The sequence below is a fragment of the Triticum urartu genome, chromosome 4A, assembly GCF_056163025.1.
Source record: "Triticum urartu cultivar PI428250 chromosome 4A, HENAU_Tu73, whole genome shotgun sequence".
Classification (NCBI taxonomy): domain Eukaryota; kingdom Viridiplantae; phylum Streptophyta; class Magnoliopsida; order Poales; family Poaceae; genus Triticum; species Triticum urartu.
In genome coordinates, this window is record NC_141876.1 from 485,348,870 (window position 1) to 485,372,359 (window position 23,490).

A 23,490-nucleotide genomic window follows, 5' to 3' on the forward strand; every position below is an offset into this window, starting at 1 on the left:
GCAAGAGTGGAACAAAACACTAGGCAAGAGGCCGAGCCTTCCACCCTTTACCAAGTATATAGGTGCATTAAGATAACAAGATAATATAATGATATCCCAACAAGAAAAATAATGTTCCAACAAGGAACGATCTCCAATCTTCACCTGCAACTAGCAACGCTATAAGAGGGGCTGAGCAAAGCGGTAACATAGCCAATCAACGGTTTGCTAGGACATGGTGGGTTAGAGTTTTGACATGGCAATTTGGGAGGCATGATAAGCAAGTGGTAGGCATCGTAGCATAGGCATAGCAGAAGAGTGAGCATCTAGCAAAGAAAAAATAGAAGTGATTTCGAGGGTATGATCATCTTGCCTGCAAAGTTGTCAGAGTTGACTGGATCCTCGAAAGCAAACTCAACGGGTTCCTTTTTAGCGAACTCGTCTCCCGGCTCTACCCAAACAAGACAAACAAGCAAAAGGAACACAATCAACCACGTGCAAGGCTCAAACAACATGATGCAAACATGGTATGCTATGCGGGATGCGATATGTGATGCATATGCAAGATTTGACAAGGAATGATTGAACCTGGCCTCAACTTGGAAATCCAAGTGTGCCACTAGAAAGGTGAGGTGATTTCGGTTGAAATCGATATAAAGATCACCGGAATCGGATGCACGGTTTGGAAATGGCAAGCAAAACAAATATGGCACCGGTCTGCGATAAACAGCAAGTAGCCATCTAAATGCAGCAAGTTAATTATGCTACAGCACTCAAACATGGCAAAAAAATACATGGCAGGGATCCACTCATGTTGCTTGACAAAAGATGAACACTAAGCTACGGCCAATTCTTCCATTAACAGGTTCAAACAAGCATGGCAAAAGTGCAATTGATAAACAGGTTTCAGACTTAGTTAAATTAACCCAAGCCTGGAATTTCAGATCAGGTAGCACACTTTGGAGCATGAAAACTATATACTACAGGAACTTAACATGGCAAAGTAAAGCATGGAATGAAGCTACTCAAATAGATTAACAAAAGTCCCTTAGTGACCTTGAGCCAAAAGGGATCAGAAAATACAATTGCAAACATGTGAACATGGCAAAAACATAATCAGATTACAGACTTAGAGAAAAACTGGAACATGCAAATCTGTTAACGAGTATGCATGTTTGCGAGCTCTATGCACTCACTACAGAGCAAGGCATGACAATCCAAGCATACACCCATCAAGAATACACATTATATAAGCTATACATAGCAAGAACAACAACATAGCATGCACGGATCAACAACAACATCCTCGGCAAAATCGCTAACAAGTAGACAATCTGCCCAGATTCACGAAATGACAACAGTAGAGCTTGATTGACTCAAGCTAGGGCGCTCCATAAATGCAAACAAAGACATGGATGGATAGAACACCACATTATTAACAAAACATCCTTAATGATCATCCTCAAAAGAGGCACGGATCACTAGGAAACAATATGAACATATGGCATATTGATAAAAACAGATCAAGGACTTAGAGAAATTGCCAAGTCCCTGAAATCAGCATTAACGAATGCACTATTTTGCAAGCTTGTGCTAGTCACCACACACATCAAACAAATACATGAATAGCACCTCTGTAAATATGGCAAAGCATATAACAAAACACATGTAGAGCTCGGGAGCATATCATGCACACAATAATCATGGCAAAAATGACAAATAGCTATTTGGTGCAACAGATCTGACAATTAACTCAAATAGCTCTCTTCCAACAGCATTTCGGGCAACAACATAAACTCAAATGAAAATGATGCAAAGAGATTAAATGATGTACTCTCTGAGACGAACATTTTGATATTCTACAAGCCCAAAACGGATCTACGGAGGCGGAGTTACGATGCGATGAACATGGCATAAAAATACTGCAGAAAAATGACTTGGAAAATATCCCGGGGTCAACCTAGGGTTTGACCCGATCCAGATCTCGCGCACGGAACCGAGGTTTGCCGGGGCTTCGCCAGAGACGTCGCCGAGAAGAGGTGGAGGTCGCCGGAGGACGCAGCTTGCCAAATCCGGCCCTCCCCCGGCCGGATCTGACCGGAGAAGGAGCGGCGAGGCGCGGGCTCACGGCGGTGAGGAGGAAGCCGGGCGGCGGCGGCGGGCGCGCTCCGGCCGGCGAGAGGAGGTGCGGGGTGGCGGCCGTACGAAGACGGCGGCCGGAGTAGGGCGGAGGCGGTGGCGCGTGGCAGGAGGAAGAGGAGGCGCGGGGCGGCGCCTGGATGGGCCGCGGGGGCCTCCCGTGGGCTCGGGCGGGCCCGGCGCGGTCGGCGGCGAAGTAGGGCTCGGGGGCGCCACGTGGCAGGCTTCGGTTGGCGGCGGCAGGTCGGGTGGACGTGTCCGGCGGCCGGCGGACGTGTCCGGCCGCGCGGAGAGGAGCGGGACTAGGGTTTCGGGGAAGAAGATCCGGGATTTTCGGGGAGAGACCTATATATAGGCATAGAGGGAGCTAGGAGAGTCCAAATGAGGTGCGGTTTTCGGCCACGCGATCTTGATCGAATGCTCTAGATGATGGAGAGTGTTTTGGTGGGTTTTGGGCCAAAATGGAGGGGTGTTGGGCTGCAACACACACGAGGCCTTCTCGGTCCCTCGGTTAACCGTTGGAGCATCAAACGAAGTCCAAATGGTACGAAACTTGACAGGCAGTCTACCGGTAGTAAACCAAGGCCGCTTGGCAAGTCTCGGTCCAATCCGGAAATGTTTAACCCCCACACATGAAAGGAAGATAGAAAGGACCACCGGAGGAGATAGGAGCGCCCGAATGCGAAACGGACAACGGGGAAGATGCTCGGATGCATGAGACGAACACGTATGCAAATGTAATGCACATGATGACATGATATGAGATGCATGACAACGGCAACAACACATGAAGACAAAAACCCGAACCCGAGGAAATAAAATAACTTAGCGCCGGAAACGGCAAGAGTTGGAGTACATATAAGGTAAATTACATTCTGGGTGTTACAACACTCCACCACTACGAAAGGATCTCGTCCCGAGATCTAGGGCTGGAAGAACGTCGGGTACTCAGAACGGAGGTGATCCTCGCATTCCCAGGTGGCTTCACGGTCGGAATGGTGTGACCACTTGACTTTGAGGAATTTGATTGACTTATTGCGAGTCTTGCGTTCAGTCTCTTCAAGAATAGCCACGGGGTGCTCACTATAAGAGAGATCTTCTTGGAGATCAATGTCTTCGAAGTTGACGGTGCGGTCAGGAGTCTTGAAGCACTTGCGGAGCTGAGAGACATGGAAGACATCATGCACATTTGCAAAGTTTGAAGGAAGCTCGAGTTGATAGGCGAGATCGCCTCTCTTGCTGACGATTTTGAAAGCACCCATGTATCTAGGGACAAGCTTCCCTTTGATACCGAAGCGACGAGTACCTTTCATTGGAGAGACGCGGAGGTAAACATGATCTCCGATATCGAAAGCCAAATCACGGTGCTTACTATCATAGTAGCTTTTCTGGCGCGATTGCGCTGCTTTGAGGTTATCACGAATGACTTTGCACATTTCCTCTGCCTCTGTGATTAAGTCATTTCCAAGAAGTTGACGTTCACCGGTTTTGACCAGTTAAGAGGAGTACGGCACTTCCTGGCATACAGAATTTCGAATGGGGCCTTGCCCGAACTTGCTTGAAAACTATTGTTGTAGGAGAATTCGGCATATGGAAGACAATCTTCCCACTTCATGCCAAAGGAAATCACACAAGCCCTGAGCATATCTTCAAGAATCTGATTGACACGCTCGACTTGACCGCTAGTTTGAGGATGGAAAGCTGTGCTGAAGCGGATGTTGGTGCCCATGGCCTTCTGAAAAGATTCCCAAAACTTGGAGGTAAAGATGCTGCCACGGTATGAAGAGATCACCTGTGGAATGCCGTGCAGCGAGACAATCCGAGAGGTATAGAGCTCCGCCAATTGAGCTGCAGTGATAGACTCTTTGATAGGCAGAAAGTGAGCCACTTTAGTGAGTTTGTCGATGACAACGAATATAGCATCATTGCCACGCTTGGACTTTGGAAACCCAGTCACGAAGTCCATCTCAATGTGGTCAAACTTCCATTCTGGAATGGCAAGAGGTTGGAGGAGACCAGCTGGCCTTTGGTGTTCTGCCTTCACTCTTCTGCAGACATCACATTCATTCACGAATTGAGCAATCTCGCGCTTCATTCGAGTCCACCAATAAGCCTGTTTGAGGTCCTGATACATCTTCGTACTCCCAGGGTGGATGGAGAGGAGTGAATTGTGAGCCTCGTTCATGATCACTTTACGAAGGTCACCTTTGGGCACAACAATACGATCCTTGAAGAAGAGAGTATCCTTGTCATCAAGACGGTAGCACTTGTACTTGGGTTGACTCTTGGCAATCCCAATCTTCACCTTCTTCACCATAGCATCAAGAAGTTGAGCCTCGCGAATCTGATCTTCCAAAGTAGGAGAGACTTGAAGGTTTGCGAGGAAACCTTGAGGAACAACTTGCAGATTGAGTTTGCGGAAAGCTTCACAAAGCTCGGGTTGGTAAGGCTTGAGAATCAGACTATTGCAGTAAGCCTTCCTGCTCAAAGCGTCAACAATCACATTGGCCTTGCCTGGAGTATAATCGATACTCGGATTATACTCTTGAATCATTTCGACCCAACGAGTCTTCCTGAGGTTGAGATTAGGCTAAGTGAAGATGTACTTGAGACTCTTGTGGTCAGTGAAGATGTCCACTTTTCTTCCCAATAAGAGATGTCTCCAAGTCAAAAGAGCATGCACAACTGTCGCCAACTCGAGGTCATGAGTGGGGTAGTTCTTCTCGTTGGGCTTCCACTGGCGAGAGGTATAAGCCACAACTTTCTTCTCTTGCATCAACACTACACCAAGACCTTGAAGAGAGGCATCGCAGAAGACCTCGAACGGTTTGGATTCGTCAGGAGGAGTCAGAACTGGAGCAGTGGCCAATTTCTCTTTCAAAGTGTTGAAAGCGATGTCACATTCCGGAGACCAAACGTACTTGACGTGCTTCTGGAGAAGGTTTGAAAGAGGCTTCGCAATCTTAGAAAAGTTCTCCATGAACCTTCGGCAGTAGCTTGCTAGACCAAGGATGCTACGGAGTTGCTTCACGTTCTGAGGTGGTTCCCAATTCACAATTGCAGACACCTTCTCAGGATTCACCGCAATGCCCTTGACAGAGATGATATGCCCAAGATAGAAAACCTCATCGAGCCAAAACTCACACTTTGAGAACTTGGCGTAGAACTGATGTTCCCTGAGCTTATCGAGCACCAAACGCAAGTGCTTGGCATGATCTTCCTTGTTCTTCGAAAAGACCAGAATGTCGTTGAGATAGACCAAAACGAAGTCATTTGTGTAGGTGTTGAAGATGAAGTTCATCATGCGAGAGAAAGTCGGAGGAGCTTTGACGAGGCCAAAAGACATGACCGTGTATTCGTATGAACCATAGCTTGTTCTGAAAGCCGTCTTGGGAATATCTTGCTCACGGATTCGAATCTGATGATAGCCCATACGAAGATCAAGCTTGGAGAATACTTGGGCACCTTTGAGTTGTTCGAACAACTCGTTGATGTTGGGAAGTGGGCACTTGTTCTTGATAGTCTTCTTGTTCAATGGACGGTAGTCAACACAAAGTCGGTCTGTTCCATCCTTCTTCTTCACAAAAAGAACTCCACAACCCCACGGAGAAGAACTAGGTCGGATGAGACCCATTCGTTCTTGAATATCGAGTTGCTTCTTCAGCTCCTTCAACTCTTCAGGTCCGAGCTTGTAAGGACGTTTGCAAACAGGTTCCGTGCCAGGCTCAAGATCGATGACGAATTCAACTGGCCGGTGCGGAGGCATTCCTGGAAGCTCTTCTGGAAAGACGTCTTGATATTCGCAAACGACTGGAATTTGAGAGATAGCATCCAGTTCACCCTTCTCATTGAGAGAAAATAGGCGGATGGTATTATCCCGAGCGGCAAAGACAATTACATCCTCAGACGAATGAGTCAATTGAATCTGCTTGGCTGCACAATCAAGCTGAGCCTTGTGCTTAGAAAGCCAATCCATCCCGAGAATAAGATCAATATCCGAGTTACCAAGGACCATTGGAGAAGCCAGAAACTTAAAATCACCCATCATGATAGAAATATCCGGAACCATCATGCTAGAACTCAGATGTTTAGCCGGAGAGACAACTTGCAAAGCTCTAGGTAATGCCTTAGTACTAAAATTGTTCTCCGATGCAAATGGGAATGACATGAAGGAATGCGATGCACCTGAGTCAAAAAGTACTTTAGCTAGAATATCATTAACAGGAAGGTTACCCATGATGACATCTGACGAGTCCTCTGCCTGAGCTGCATTCATCACGTTGACCTCGGCGTACTTGGGGTTATGCTTGACCACAGCTGTACTTGCCGATCTCACAGGAGGAGGAGGAGGGAGACGCCTCTGATTGAAACATTTGTTGGCATAGTGACCCTTCTGTTGGCACTTGTTGCACATGACCTCTGAAAGCGGACCGTGATACGGAGCACTCGATCTTGGAGCTTGAGATGAAGTCTTGTTCTGAAAGCCAGGGTTGGGTGGGTGGGAAGATCCACTGCCACCTTTGCTCTTCTGCTGAAAAGGCTGACGGAACGGAGGAGGAAGCCAATACTTCTGCTGCTTGGCCACTTGAGTAGAGGAAGAAGGAGTAGCATCTCTGACTCGCTTCTTGGAAGCATCACACCTCAGTTGAGCAGCCTCTTGCTTCAATGCCATGTTGTAAAACTCATCGTACCTCTTGGGCTCAAAGAGAACGAGAGCTAGCTGGATTTCTTCTCTGAGACCACCCCTGAACTGGTATATCATGTTCTTCTCGTCAGGGACGTCCTGCTTAGCAAAGCGGGCGAGCTTCTGAAACAACTTGTTGTAGTCATAGACAGACATAGAGCCTTGCTTCAGGTTGCGGAATTCCTCACGCTTGCTTTCAACCACGCTCTGAGGAATATGATGAGCTTTGAAGTCTTGACAGAATTCATCCCAGGTAATCTCACGGCCTCCTCTGGAATCTTTGTACTGCTGAAACCATTCTGCAGCTTGGTCTTTGAGTTGGAAGGAAGCGAACTTGACAAAGTCCTCAGGCCTGACGTTACTGCACTCGAAATGCTTGCACAAATCCACGAGCCAATCGTCAGCATCAGTTGCCTCAACACAATTGCTGAAAGTCTTTGGCTGGTTAGCAAGGAACTGGTTGAGTGTAGCAAAGCGATTCTGATTGTTGCCTTGGTTGCCTTGGTTCGCTTGGTTGCGCTCTTGAAGAATTTGCATGATCAACTGCGTGTTTGCATTGGTAGCAGCCATCACAGCTTGCCATGCCTCCGGAGGAGGAGGTGGTGGAGGCGGATCAGGATTCGAAGTCGTGTGCGTTGGAGGAGCCATCCTGAAGAGGTTGACATCCATTAGCACATTGATTGACAAAAATTGAAGCTGAATCCAACAGGTAGAAATAGCAACATATAGTCTTCACATCCGAACGAAATGAGCGAATGCATTCCAATTGAAATGGTCACATATCCATAAATTGAGAAGCCACTTAGAATTTAGGTAGAGGAATAAAATCAACAAGGTATGGAACAAGAACGAATACTCGGTAAAGATCACCCAATCTCAAACCAAATATCCGTGGAAGAAGAACTAGAGCTACAAGAATTCCCACCTATGAAACTCCCGAACCTTTCCGGTTATGCAATCAGGTGTTGGGGATACAGGGGAAGCATAATATCTCACCCAAATCTAGCAAATCCTACATCCAGTTGTATCCATCCTTCAACGCATAACCGAGAAAAACTTCGGAAATCGTCTACCTCAACCTTCGAAAAGCATCCGTTATACAAGTTATGGCAATACTCCTGAACTCCCACCCCAGTACTGGGTGGCGTCGAGGTTATCTCACCAACAACTGCATAAAAGAGATTTTCAATGTAGGCGAACTAGACTCAGGTATTCCAGAACTGCAACGATAAAATTGTGACGACAACACCTCGGAGCTCAACTCCCCGGGACACTGCCACAACCCCTAAATGACAGGAGGCACCAAGAACAATGTTCTCGTCACAAATCGATCGGAACGATTCCAAGATACCCGCGTGATCCTAAAAAAAATTTAGTGAAATTTGAGAAGAGAAGAGTCAAAACTCTACGTCAGGATGCCTTACCAGAGCGAAGAAGGGACTGGGGAGTAAAAAGAGTTCCTAAACTCTCCGATGACTCAAAACATTTTTCTAGACTCAACTCGTCCACTAATTCGATCAAGCAATGGGGCTCCTAAGGTCGGGGAAAGCTCTGATACCAACTTGTAACGCCCTCGATGCGGTTATATCTCCTACGTGTCGAAGCACGACTTAGAGGCATAACCGCATTGAAAGCAATGCCGCAAGTAAGGTAATCTTCACAACATCCCATGTAATACATAATAAGAGGAAAGGTACATAGTTGGCTTACACTCGCCACATCACACAAAGTACATAAATAGCATTACATCATCCAATACACTCATGGTCTGACTACGGTACCAAAATAAAAGATCACGTGCGACATGGTCCCGATCGCCCCAACTGGGCACCACTACTGATCATCAGGGAAAGACACATAGTAACGGCGTGAGTCTTCGTCGAACTCCCACTTGAGCTCTAGCGCATCATCTGGAACGGAGTCATTGGGCCCTGCATCTGGTTTGGAAGTAATCTGTGAGCCACGGGGACTCAGCAATCTCGCACCCTCGCGATCAAGACTATTTAAGCTTATAGGAAAGGTAAGGTAATATGTGGAGCTGCAGCAAGCGACTAGCATATATGGTGGCTAACCTGTTCGCAAAAGAGAGCGAGAAGAGAAGGCAAAGCACGAACAAAGAACTAGAGAACAACCTACGGCAAACATTACTCCAACACCGTGTTCACTTCCCGGACTCCGCCGAGAAGAGACCATCACGGTAACACACTCAGTTGATTCGTTTTAATTAAGTTAAGGTTCAAGTTATCTACAACCGGACATTAACAAATTCCCATCTGCCCATAACCGCGGGCACGGCTTTCGAAAGTTCAAATCCCTGCAGGGGAGTCCCAACTTAGCCCATGACAAGCTCTCACGGTCAATGAAGGATATTCCTTCTAGCGGGAAGACCCGATCAGACTCGGAATCCCGGTTACAAGACATTTTGACAAAGACAAAACAAGCCTAGCAACACCGCCCGAATTTGCCGACAAATCCCGATAGGAGCTGCACATATCTCGTTCTCAGGGCACACTCAGATGAGACTAGCTACGAGTAAAACCAAACCTCAAGTTGCCCCGAGGTGGCCCCGCAGGAAGCTCAGTCGGACCAACACTCAGAGGAGCACTGGCCCAGGGGGGTTTAAATAAGATGACCCTCGGGCTCCGGAAACCCAAGGGAAAAAGAGGCTAGGTGGCGAATGGTAAAACCAAGGTTGGGCATTGCTGGAAGAGTTTTATTCAAGGCGAACTGTCAAGGGGTTCCCATTATTACCCAACCGCGTAAGGAACGCAAAATCCGGGAACATAACACCGATATGACGGAAAACTAGGGCGGCAAGAGTGGAACAAAACACTAGGCAAGAGGCCGAGCCTTCCACCCTTTACCAAGTATATAGGTGCATTAAGATAACAAGATAATATAATGATATCCCAACAAGAAAAATAATGTTCCAACAAGGAACGATCTCCAATCTTCACCTGCAACTAGCAACGCTATAAGAGGGGCTGAGCAAAGCGGTAACATAGCCAATCAACGGTTTGCTAGGACATGGTGGGTTAGAGTTTTGACATGGCAATTTGGGCGGCATGATAAGCAAGTGGTAGGCATCGTAGCATAGGCATAGCAAAAGAGCAAGCATCTAGCAAAGCAAAGATAGAAGTGATTTCGAGGGTATGATCATCTTGCCTGCAAAGTTGTCAGAGTTGACTGGATCCTCGAAAGCAAACTCAACGGGCTCCTCGTTAGCGAACTCGTCTCCCGGCTCTACCCAAACAAGACAAACAAGCAAAAGGAACACAATCAACCACGTGCAAGGCTCAAACAACATGATGCAAACATGGTATGCTATGCGGGATGCGATATGTGATGCATATGCAAGATTTGACAAGGAATGATTGAATCTGGCCTCAATATGGAAATCCAAGTGTGCCACTGGAAAGGTGAGGTGATTTCGGTTGAAATCAATATCAAGATCACCGGAATCGGATGCACGGTTTGGAAATGGCAAGCAAAACAAATATGGCACCGGTCTGTGATAAACAGCAAGTAGCCATCTAAATGCAACAAGTTAATTATGCTACAGCACTCAAACATGGCAAAAAATACATGGCAGGGATCCACTCATGATGCTTGACAAAAGATGAACACTAAGCTACGGCCAATTCTTCCATTAACAGGTTCAAACAAGCATGGCAAAAGTGCAATTGATAAACAGGTTTCAGACTTAGTTAAATTAACCCAAGCCTGGAATTTCAGATCAGGTAGCACACTTTGGAGCATGAAAACTATATACTACAGGAACTTAACATGGCAAAGTAAAGCATGGAATGAAGCTACTCAAATAAATTAACAAAAGTCCCTTATTGACCTTGAGCCAAAAGGGATCAGAAAATACAATTGCAAACATGTGAACATGGCAAAAACATAATCAGATTACAGACTTAGAGAAAAACTGGAACATGCAAATCTGTTAACGAGTATGCATGTTTGCGAGCTCTATGCACTCACTACAGAGCAAGGCATGACAATCCAAGCATACACCCATCAAGAATACACATTATATAAGCTAGACATAGCAAGAACAACAACATAGCATGCACGGATCAACAACAACATCCTCGACAAAATCGCTAACAAGTAGACAATCTGCCCAGATTCACGAAATGACAAAAGTAGAGCTTGATCGACTCAAGCTAGGGTGCTCCATAAATGCAAACAGAGATATGGATCGATAGAGCACCACATTATTAACAAAACATCCTTACTGATCATCCTCAAAAGAGGCACGGATCACTAGTAAACAACATGAACATATGGCATATTGATAAAAACAGATCAAGGACTTGGAGAAATTGCTAAGTCCCTGAAATCAGCATTAACGAATGCACTACTTTGCAAGCTCGTGCTAGTCACCACACACATCACAAAAATACATGGATAGCGCCTCTGTAAAGATGGCAAAGCATATAACAAAACACATGTAGAGCTCAGGAGCATATCATGCACACAATAATCATGGCAAAAATGACAAATAGCTATTTGGTGCAACAGATCTGACAATTAACTCAAATAGCTCTGTTCCAACAGCATTTCGGGCAACAAAATGAGCTCAAATGAAAATGATGCAAAGAGATGAAATGATGTACTCTCTGAGACGAAGATTTTAATATGCTACACGCCCAAAACGGATCTACGGATGCGGAGTTACGATGCGATGAACATGGCATAAAAATACTGCAGAAAAATGACTTAGAAAATATCCCGGGGTCAACCTAGGGTTTGATCCGATCCAGATCTCATGCACGGAAGCCGAGGTTCATCGGGGCTTCGCCGGAGACGTCGCCGAGAAGAGGTGGAGGTCGTCGGAGGACGCAGCTCGCCGGATCCGGCCCTCTCGCGGCCGGATCTGACCGGAGAAGGAGCGGGGAGGCGCGGGCTCACGGCGGTGAGGAGGAAGCCGGGAGGCGGCGGCGGGCGCGCTCCGGCCGGCGAGAGGAGGTGCAGGGTGGCGGCCGGACGAAGACGGCGGTCGGAGTAGGGCGGAGGCGGCGGCGCGCGGCATGAGGAAGAGGAGTCGCGGGGCGGCGCCTGGATGGGCCGCGGGGGCCTCCCGTGGGCTCGGGCGGGCTCGGCGCGGTCGGCGGCGAAGTGGGGCTTAGGGACGCCACGTGGCAGGCTCCGGTTGGCGGCGGCGGGTCGGGCGGACGTGTCCGGCCGCGCGGAGAGGAGCGGGACTAGGGTTTCGGGGAAGAAGACCCGGGATTTTCGGGGAGAGACCTATATATAGGCATAGAGGGAGCTAGGAGAGTCCAAATGAGGTGCAGTTTTCGGCCACACGATCGTGATCGAACGCTCTAGATGATGGAGAGGGTTTTGGGCCAAAACGGAGGGGTGTTGGGCTGCAACACACACGAGGCCTTCTCGGTCCCTCGGTTAACCGTTGGAGCATCAAACGAAGTCCAAATGGTACGAAACTTGACAGGCGGTCTACCGGTAGTAAACCAAGGCCGCTTGACAAGTCTTGGTCCAATTCAGAAATATTTAACCCCCACACATGAAAGAAAGGTAGAAAGGACCACCGGAGGAGATAGGAGCACCGGAATGCGAAACGGACAACGGGAAAGATACTCGGACGCATGGGACGAACACGTATGCAAATGTAATGCACATGATGACATGATATGAGATGCATGACAACGACAACAACACACGAAGACAAAACCCGAATCCGAGGAAATAAAATAACTTAGCGCCGGAAACGGCAAGAGTTGGAGTACATATAAGGTAAATTACATCCGGGGTGTTACAAACATACTACTACCGGAGCAGGTCAGGTTGTGATCATAATAGTTATTCTTCACCCCCTCTATTTTAACATCAATGCACCGTAATTTTATATTTCGTAAATTTTTGTCTTATTTAATACGTAATAAGAGAACGTAACAAAATATGTAATCACCAGAAAATAAATTTTATGGTACGTAAAATTACAGACGTAAAAATAGTGTAAAATCTTTCCTTATAATATATAATAATAATAATAAATGGATTGACTCTATGGGTTCACCGTCACAATACACTTCTTCCCGTGATTTTACACTTTCAGTTTATTTCATATGGTTTGCCCGAGGTGGTACTATTTTTCTGCACAGGCTCACCACCGTTCACTTTTATTTATGGGCCATCAGCTGGCGTGTACGTCCGCCCAGGCTAGGCTGCAGCAAACGCACGAACCAGCCCATCCCACCAATGCCATGCAGTAAGAAGAAAATTACATTCTGTAAACGAGATGAAAAAAATTATTGCCGGGTGCTAAACTCAAACCTTGGTCTCCTAGATGTGAGTGGGCTGGGCTAGCCATGCGAACTATTGGCCGACTTTCATAAAAAGAAAGGTTTGATTTTAAATGAACCATATCACGAGTAGATCCGAGCGAAACATTCGAAGGAAAATGTTCGTATTCGGCCACATAGTTGCAAGGCTGAGCCTAATCAACATCCAATCGCTACACTTCTAAGCCTTTTCTGGGCCATGAACAATGTGAGAAAAAAAGGCCACGGCGGTGTCGAACTCGTGACCTCCTGTCCCGGCAAAAAGCTCCAGCAACCAACCGGACGTCCAAATTTGATGTTAAATAATCCCACATTGTTCCTTTAAACAGAATCCTACCGATTTATATATGTTAGCAAGTGTCATGTAATCAGCAAGACGCATAAGGAAAGAGACCGTGAGATAAATTGAGGGTTGTCTATCGAAGGAAATAATTGATGGTGGTCTATTAAAGGAAAGAATTGACCTTTGTCTACTAAAGGAAGGAATTGAGAGCTGAATATGAACAAAATAAAGTAAGGGTGGATTTCCGGATTGTGGGTATAAAAGGAAGGAATTGCTGAGGGTTGTATATTGAAGGAAATAAATTAATGGTGGTCTATTGAAGGAAATAATTGATCCTTGTCTTTTTAATAAAAGAAATTTACATGTGAGGCATATTGGGTATTAAAGGAGATGAGGGCGAGCCAGCCGCCCGGACGCAGAGAGTTGGATGCTGGAATGCTCTGAACAAAAAAGGATAAATGGAGCAGTGTGCGGCAGTAGCACAACAGTAAAGATAAAAATATGATGGAATGCGCTGAACGTTGTGTTCACCGAGAAAATACTAGGATTGTGTGTTTCTCAAAAATAATTGCATTGTGTTTGCTGAACAATGGTTGTATTTATTTTCGTACATTACGTTTTACACATACTTCTAAAAAATAATTGCATTGTGTTTGCTGATATGGTGTTTGATCTCCATACACTTGCACAAATAATGTATTTATTTACGTTGCGAAATTGATATGTCTTTTTCTCTTAGCTGATATACATATATGTATGTCACAAGTCATATGTTGTTGTTAATGTTATCGCAGTGGATTTTCTTAGCGGATATAAGGAATGGTGCTTGATGACACACGGAGCAGGTTTTTCGATTTTTTTTCCCGGTGCAATGCACGGGCATTTGTATTAGTATACATAAAGTGCAATTTTTTTGTTTTTTATGCCAAGTTTTACGTAGTGAATCAACATGAATGTAACTATGTGTATCCCATATGTAATTTATTTATGAAACGATCATAAGATTACCTCAGGTGAAGAATAACTTATTCTGCATCATGGGTGATGAATAGTAACACTATATATATACAGTTTACTGATTTCTTGATTTTTTCTTTTAAATGTTAAGTTTTAAACCAAAAAATGTAACGAGCAACTAAAATTAAGTACATTGACAGTTATTCTAGGTCGTCTAATGTCATTAGGTTTTTCTTTGTCACGTGTGCACTTATAAGTGTAGTCCACTCTTCGGGAATCATGTTAATATAATCAAATGATGGATCAGAGCTTAGTGCAATGGTTTAACAAATAGGAGTGTTTTTGTGCAGCAAACCTGGAGAGTACTCCTTCTGTAAGAAATATAAAAGCGTTTAGATCACTAAAGCAGTAGTCTAAATGCTTTTATATTTATTTATTTATGAAGGGAGTAGATGTCAACCCCAATAGGGGCCCTCCTATTTAGTGCGTTGCGGAAACGCGCACCTGCCACTCCCCACGTGCCTGCTTTTTGGGTCAGCCAGTATGCAGGCCTGACCATGCCTATTTTGATTTTTAAATTGTTTTTCTTTTTTAACTACAACTTTTTTATGAATCTTGAATGAAAAAAATAAGAATTTAAAAAAATCAATTCCAAAAAGTTCTTCAAAGTAAAAGAAAAATGTTCACAATTTTTAAAAATGTTTTTCCTGAATTTTGAATATTTTTTGTATTATGAACATTTTGAATTCAATGTTTATTAGTTTGGTGAACAATTTTCGAATTGGACGATTAATTCTTGAATTCAATGAACATTTTCTAGAATTCATGGACATTTTTTAATATATGAAGAATAGTTATTAGAATTTTGATGAACATTTTTTTGTATTTTATGAACAAATTTTGAATCATGAACATGTTTTGAATTTTGATGAATATGTTTTTATTTGATGAACAAACTTTGAATCGATGAAACATTTTTGTATCGTGATGAACATTTTTTGTATTTGATGATTTTTTGAAATTGATGAACAAATTTTCAATTTGGTGAACATTTCTGAATTTGTCGAACATTTTTAACTTTTTTACATTTTTGAATTTGATAAAATACGAATTCAATGAATCCAAAATTGTTCATGATACGAATTTGAAAAAATATCGTCAAATGAAAAGGAATGTGAAAAGGAAAAATATAATAAAAATAATAACGAAAAAGAAAAATGAAAAATAAAATAAAATAAAAAACAAACATGAAAAAGGAAAAGAAAAAAATTAAGAAGCAATAAAATCAAACAAAAAACAAAGAAATTCGGTCTTCCCCAAAACTGGAAGACCGAACATGCACTACTTGAGCCGGTCCAAATTAACATACCGACCATGAAAGTGGGTGCGGATTTGTTCGACAAAACGTCGATGTGCACGACAAATAGGAATCGCCCTGCCCACTGACAACCTCTTCTACCGGCCACTTGTGGCTGGACTATCCATATGACCCTTTTTGTATTCTTTTGAACTTTTCAATTAATTAATCAATAATAAAGTGTCCTCATTAAAGCTGCAAATGAGTCGAGCTCGAGTGAGTTGGAGTTGGCTCAGCTCAACTCATATAAAAATTCGAGCGAGCTCAAACTAAGTGAAGCTCATGATCGAGCTGTAGAACATGACTCGTGCTTAGCTTGTAACGATCTCGAGTCGATCTCGAGCTAGTTTCGAGCTAAATAAGATGATAAAAATTATAAATCTATGGGTGAAAAACAAAAAATTAAGACGAATATGCTGGGAACCTTTGCCAAAAATATAGGATATTTAACGCATAGTTGACCATGTGCCATAATTAGGCCTAAATCTTCTCTGCACGTAATTAAGTTTTCATGTTCGTTGGTAAATAAAATGGAGAAAAATTATGGACAACATATATGATAATAAATTCAGTTTTGCTAAAGTACATCTAGATGTGCCATAAGTATTAGACATCTAAATCCTATGTCATTGATCTTACATAATAAATTATCTTATTTCCATTTCATATATGGCATGATCATGTAACATAATGATATGTCGAGCTATCAAGCTAAAATTGAGCGAGCCAACATTGACTCCAGATCGGCTCGTTTCTCGATCAATCTACATAAAGTTTTCAAACTCAGCTCATTTCTTTTCAAGTCGATCTCGAGTCGAGTCAAAAAACGAGTCGATCTCGAGCAGCTCACGAGCCTCGAGTTTTTCTTGCAGCCCTAGTCTTCACCCTAAAAAAAACCTAGTGTCCCTGCCAAATTAAAAAAAAAAAAAACTGGAGTCCCTGCCTCGCTGAACGCCAACCTCTTCGCCCCAACTAACACGCAACAGTATCACGGCATCGTTTTTTTTTCTTCTGAAGTATCGCGGCATCGTACGCACGATCCCAGCCGGATCTTCCACCGGCGGCAAGAGCTTCCCAGCGATGGCCTCTCCTCTCGTACTTCCCCTCCTTCTCCTCCTCCTCATCCTGCCGCTTTCCGCCCCATGGACGGCGGCCGACGACGACGGGGCGGTGGCGAGGTCGGCCTTCCCCATGGACGGCGACGTAGCGTGGGTGGTGCAGGTCAGCGACCTCCACATCAGCGCCTACCACCCGGACCGCGCCGCCGACCTAGCGAGCCTCCTCGGCACCGCCCTTCGCACCATCCGCCCCCACCTCCTCCTGGTCTCCGGCGACATCACCGGTGCGCCCTCTCCGCCTATCTCCATGAATCTTGAATCCGCGGGACACAGCGTTACAGCTTTCGCAATTGGTGCCCCAATAGTTCGTTTGATGCGCTATTTCCTAATTTCACACGAATTTCCTACGGTCATGCAATGATATTTGGCACTCCGAGTCTAGTTTATGAGGATAAATGATTATGAAGCATACAAACTTGTTAAAAACCGAGTCAAATATATTTGAACACCCTGAATTGGAACTTATCATTCGTGATGTAACATACTGTGCGACGATGTAAAATTTGGAACAACTCCAGAGATGTTAGGTGCTACTGATGTTCAGACTGGATGGTTTGTTTCATCTTGACTGACTGTCTGGAGAGTCTAGTTTAGAATTAGTTCGTTGACCTTTAATTCTTCACTCCCCAATAGCAGCATAGAACAAAGCGGCCTTGATACAGTAGAAAGAGATAAATTGGTTAATAAAACTCAGAATTGGTGGTAGCTGGAAAATTTAAAAGTTGAACTGAATCGAATTGTTGGCCTACTGGAACGTTTTTCTTGGATGATCTCATCTTTTCATTCTTTGCTTCTGGTTATAAGAGAGAAATTTTCAGACCAGCATATCCATACTTGGTTACATATATTCTACAGTATATGGTAAAGAGAACTCCTCTGATAAATGAAAATAATTATAAACAGATGGTATAAGAACGTATATGCTGTCGTTCCTGTAATTCTTTGAACACTTCACTGATTGTATTATAACTTCCATCTTGTTAGATGCAAAAAATAGTAAAAGAACTACATCCAGACAGGATGAAGATGAATGGATTACATACAAGAAAACTATTGATGCAATTGTTGCAAAAGGCGGTATTGATAAGAGGAGGATATTTGATATTAGAGGCAATCATGATACATATGGAGTTCCCTATAGAGGAAGCGAGTTGGACTTCTTTTCAACTTACAGTGTTAACTCACAGCTTGGCCAATTAAGCACCATTAATAGCATAATCCTCCAGGTACGGTTCGTTGCTTTGTCAGCTCTCCTTGTGAAGCATGTTCAACTTTTTCAAGATGGCTGTGTTTTAACTAATAATGCTGTGATATGTTTCCCCTGGCTTTTCGAGGTGTAACCTTTAACAGAATTGCTGGCAGAATTTCCATGTTAACATTATTATCTACTAATTTTACAGTGCAATTGATTGCGATAAATGATTATGCATATGAGAGAGCACATTGTCTTGAACAAATTTCCTTGTCAACTGGTACAATAAGAAACTAATGTTCGAATATCAATATGATAATATCAATCTTTTGTGAACTGAGTGTAGGTTGAGACATCAATAATAAGTTATAAAATATGACATGCATATACAAGTACAATTGGACTTGAGGAGTAATATACTAATGCCGCTGGAACCTTTGTGGTACAGACATAAACTATTGCCACATTGCTGACACAGGAAATGCATTAGTGTGCAGCACTGCAAAATATGTTCATCTGCCTACATGAGTATACTATATAGTTAAATAACAAAACCAACTCTTATTCTTCTCAAGCAGTCATTTTTATTGTGAAGAACCAAGTGTTCCATGGTATCTGCACCTTTTAGTTTCTTTCAACCACCTGGCATATATTTAAGTCTAATCGGATCACAACAATACCAGAGAGAAGCATTTGGTAGAATTTTCGACTCCTAGTTTGAATTGAGTTTATATGGATCTAATTGTGCATGATACATTCTCATGATTACATATATGTATGTTAATCGTACTTGCAATTCTGGAACTGATATTTTGTCCTAAAAGGTATTATAGGGAGATAGAAATTATCTATTCCTGGGCATAGATGATACAATGACTGTTGGCATTCGGTTTCCTTCTAATTTATTTGGACACCCAACTGATAAGAGGATAGAAGCAGTTAACTCAGAATTACAGTACTGGACCAATCATTCTAATGTTCCGATTACAAAAGTTGTATTTGGACATTTCCCTATGTCGTTTACTACTTCGTCTGAAGTAGGACAGCGTTACGAAAGTGTGTTTGCAAGGCATTCAATTTCAGCATACCTATGTGGCCATCTGCATGCGAAAGTTAGTAATCAGCTTTGGAGGCATCATCAAATGAGAACAAAAGAGCGCTCTTCAAGCTTTTGGGAATGGGAACTTGGAGACTGGAAAGAGTCCAGATTGATGAGGATTTTAGCAATAGACGGAGGCGCAGTCTCTTTCATTGACCATACGTTAAAACAGCCATTCCAAACTTCTATCTTGATCACCTATCCAACAGATTCAAGAAATATGAATATATTGGAATCAAACAAGGGGCCACCTAGAAATGATATAAACGCTCTTGTTTTCTCTGAAGAACTTATTGTCAATGTGAGTGCAAGAGTTTTTGATTCTCATAATGAGTTCAAGATAGTTGAGGAGATGCCTCTGCAACTTGTTGCCAACTCTTCTGGTCACAAACCTTTCTTCCATGCCATGTGGAATGCTAAAAATTACAGAAGTCCGTCTCCTACTCGCTACTGGTTGCAAGTGTTTGTGCTAGATTCTAATGGTAAGAAGACTGTAAGTGAGCGAAGACCATTTTCAGTTGAGGGCAAGATAGCGATTCTACACCGCCCATGGCTCAACCGTTTGATATTTGAAATTGAATGGGAAGACGCTTATAGAGTTCTTCTCTGGAGTAATTTGGCCTTCACCATTCTGTTGTTGCTCATTCCCCAAATCCTGTACCATTTTTTAAAGAAAAAGTCATCATATCAAAGGTGGGCCTTGTCAGTTCTAACATCCCCTGTCCAGCAGCAAAAGGCTTGGTTTTGGTTGGTCTTGTTTTTAATGGAGGGTGCAAACAGCAAACCGTTCTGGTTTTCTTTGTCCCTGTATGTTCTTTGGATCACCCAGATGCCGTGGTTTTGGGGTCATGCAACATCTGAAAATGGAGAAATTGCTCAAATGTACATATCTGGATGGAGCATACCTTCTTTTGGTATGGCAAACTACAAGCTGAGCAGCCCAGATGTGATGGTGATCACCCTGCCTTTCCTATACCTGGTGGTTGTCCCTGTAGTAGTCCTTGCATATGGCTTGTTTGCAGAAAGGGCCGCGGCTTATTTGCAGTACCATAGAAGAGCAGAAGACAGAGCTAACACAGCAGATACAACCGCTGAGGCAGCACGCTTTCTGCCAGGTTCTCCAGCTCCAGGAGCTTTAATGAACCTATCTTGCAAGAACAAGATAAAGTTTGTGTTGATCAAATTTTTTGGTGGCTGGACAAGGAGGATAATTCTACTCGCGTGTTTGATCACGGCCATGATACATTTGAAGGTTTGTATTTCTATTAGCCCAGCTTTCTAGTGTAGATTTTTCACATTTTAGTGTTAACATAAGAGTTTTCTCTTTGTGCAGCTTTCTTCAATGTTAATGTCAGCCTATGGGTCAACACCAGTTGCCTTGTCTCCTCCATTAACATGGATGCCACTATTACTATTAAGTGTTGCTGCCTACTGTACAATGCTCCCTGTAGGTTAGCGTAGAACCCAGAACTGTACATTTCTGAAGTGAACTGTGGTTGGGTACTTTCTCGTGTTGTACCCTTTACATTCAAGAAATTATAGAATATGTATGCTGGAGAAGAAACTCGTTTTATGCATATGCTAGGTTCAGACTCTACATATAAAACCATGAAATCCCAACAGTTGTTTCTTGTATCTTGGTGCCCTGTCAAACTAGTATGAAAATGGTTCAAGTACGATATGCTTAAAAATTGCGAACTAAGCTACCTCGTTTGCCTTGAAGATTATATAGGATAAAACAGATAAATAAAATAATATTGCATGACCTACTATAAAAACTGTGGATGCTAGGTAATTACAGATTGAATAACTTAGAAAACATGATGCACATGACAGTATGATCCATAACTGAACATAGCAAGTTTGAGAGGAATTAATAATGATCATAACATAACAGAACATCACTTGCTAACATAGAACCACAGCATAATTGACACTGCATCAGTCATCACCAGAAATACTAAGGAAAATGCATAACATAACTGAGCATACAGCCATAGCATGGCTCATAACATAACTGAACATGAAGCATAGCATAGTTCACCGAATCGCACCATCCAGAAGACAAGTCCTAGGGACATCACACACACTGATGCCCAACTACCTAGATTTCACCCGACGCACTGATCCTGTCCATGATGTTGGCCACGACCTCCTTGGACTGCCGAAGCAGCACGATGCTCTTCTTGAGGCGCTCACGCTTGGTGCCAGTGCCAGGCGACGGCATGAGCATCCGCTCCACCCCTGCCAGCTTGTTACCCAAAAGCTCGTCAGACAGTTCCCTCTCGAGCTCACTCTCCACGAGCCGCTTGACGCCACGAAGGACGTGCAGCGCCAGGCCGTCGATGAGCCGGAGCACGATGATCTTCCAGTAGGCGGTCAGGCGCGCGCTCAGGTCAAACGCCTGCCCTGCCAACTCAGAATTCACCCTCAGATGCGACACGTCCACTTCTCCAAAGCCTACCAGATTAAGAAGGGTGGGCTTGGAGGTGTCCACCACAGCGTCCATAAACTTCTCATGACCTTCCATGATCTCGTACCAAGTCTTCATGTATTCAGGATTAGCCGTGAAATCAGCTACCAGCTCCATCTCGATCAGCTCCTCAATGTGCTGCGCGGATCGCGCACGCGCCTTCTCCATCAGCATCTGGACTGCACGGCGGCAGGATGACTGCACCTGAGGGAAGTTGTCGGCATGCTGCAGAACTACCTTTGACACCAAGTCCTCCACATACTCCCACACCTCATTGACAAGATCGTGCGGTATCTGCATGACGGTCTCCACCTTCTTCTTGCGCAGGACCTGGAACGCCGATCTTGGCAGGAAGTTGGGGAGGTTGACGCCCTTGGTCTCCTCCAGAACTCTCACCTCCTCCATCAGGAACAGGCCGCCACGCCCTGGGACTTCTACAGGCAGCTTCTTTGCGTATGCATTGAGCATCTCCGCGATACGGGCCGTGCCGTGGAAATGGCAGTCGTCAGGGAACTCATCGAACTCGCCCCTCACCAGTATCTTCTCCAGGGAAGAGCACACCTGCTTGACAATACGAATAAACTCTCTCACCGCGTCAGCAACGCTAACAAGATCAGGCGGCATCTGGTTGAGCTCGGTGCTGCTCCGGCTAAGGCGGTCGTTGATCTGCTTGACGATGTCCGGGAGGCACTTGGCGATGATGGTCGCCTGAATCTGCATGAGTCGCTGCGCAAGCACAGGAATGCCCACCATGGACTTCTCGATCTTGGACAGCAGATGGTGGTACTTGAACAGCTTCTCCTCCTCTACACGAGCCTGGTCATAGGTCTCGTCCCCGATGCGGTTGCGGAAACAGACGTACCCGAGGCCAATGTTGACGTCGTCCATGGTGACCTTCTCGAGCAGGCCCTCGGGGGACTTGTCCACCTTGGTGACCACTGCAAGCGTGCGCTCACCAGTGCGGTCCACCTGCTGCGACATGCGGATGGACTCGCACGTCGGGAAGTCGACCGTGGCAGAGAGCACGTTCAAGATAATGCTCTCTTTCGGCGAGATGTAGTCCTTGATGATCTTGGCGATCTGGTCGTAGATGTCGTCGGGCTGCCCTTTGACCGGCACGCGCGTGATGCCGGGGAGGTCGACGAGGGTGAGGTCGGGCACGCCCCGCTTGCGCACGACGAGGGTGATGGGCGCATCGGAGATCCCCTTGCCCGACCCGGCTATCTCCGCGGTGGCGGTGTTGATGGCGTCCGCGACATTGGCCTCCGTGGTGGTCACCACGCGGCCGTTGCTGTGCTCAGGCTGCAGCACCGGCGAGTCGGCGGAGGGGTCGTCCTGGAGCCGCATGACGAGCGGCACGCGGGTGCAGATGCCCTGGCCGCGAGGGAGGCTGATGCCGGCCAGGGACTCAAGGACGCTCGACTTGCAGATGCCCTGGACTGGTCGCCGACAGCCACGATCGTCGGGAGCTGGATGCCCTCCTGCGTCACCTTGAGGTGGCGCAGGCGGTCCACAGCGTCGAGAAGCGGCCGTATCTGGTCGTTGTACGACGCGGCGATTGCGCTCCCGGTCACGGCGCTGGCCGCGGCCTCGCCCTTGCCGTCGCTGATCACCATCTGGAGATTCTTGGACGAGTCTGAAGCTTTGTTCTTCTTTGAGCTCGGCATGTCTGGAGCTAGGGCGGGGTGGCAGGGAGGTGAGGAGGAGCGTGCTGGTTTTTCCGGGAGGCGGGTCGATTTATGGTGGGGAAGGTTTGGGCGGGGAGATGAAGCGGCTGGGGCTCCCACCTCGGAATGCGAGGGGGCTTTGCGCGCGTTGGGGAGTTGTAGCGTCGGGGCGCAGCAGCTTGGAAGCATTCACCCCCCGGCGCTGGCCGTTCCGACTTCTCAGTTTTCTTT

General features: G+C 45.2%; 1 protein-coding gene and 1 pseudogene across 1 annotated transcript; one reads left to right on the plus strand and one right to left on the minus strand.

Annotated features, from left to right (window-relative positions):
- Positions 1-16,674: 16,674 nt before the first annotated feature.
- On the plus strand, positions 16,675-20,754 carry LOC125552218 (putative metallophosphoesterase At3g03305). The gene is made up of 4 exons (XM_087518643.1): positions 16,675-17,052; positions 17,813-18,054; positions 18,854-20,371; positions 20,453-20,754. Exons 1-4 carry the CDS (start codon positions 16,791-16,793, stop codon positions 20,573-20,575), a joined length of 2,145 nt encoding a protein of 714 aa, XP_087374769.1. The 5' UTR covers positions 16,675-16,790; the 3' UTR covers positions 20,576-20,754.
- LOC125554820 (dynamin-related protein 4C-like) lies at positions 20,528-23,223 on the minus strand (annotated as a pseudogene).
- Between the last annotated feature and the right edge of the window lie 267 nt (positions 23,224-23,490).

Coding starts and splice junctions, on each gene's coding strand:
- LOC125552218 (XM_087518643.1), top strand. CDS start 16,791: ATGGCCTCTCCTCTCGTACTTCCCCTCCTTCTCCTCCTCCTCATCCTG. Junction 18,055..18,853: donor TTAATAGCATAATCCTCCAG/GTACGGTTCGTT, acceptor AAGGTATTATAG/GGAGATAGAAATTATCTATT. Junction 20,372..20,452: donor CGGCCATGATACATTTGAAG/GTTTGTATTTCT, acceptor CTCTTTGTGCAG/CTTTCTTCAATGTTAATGTC.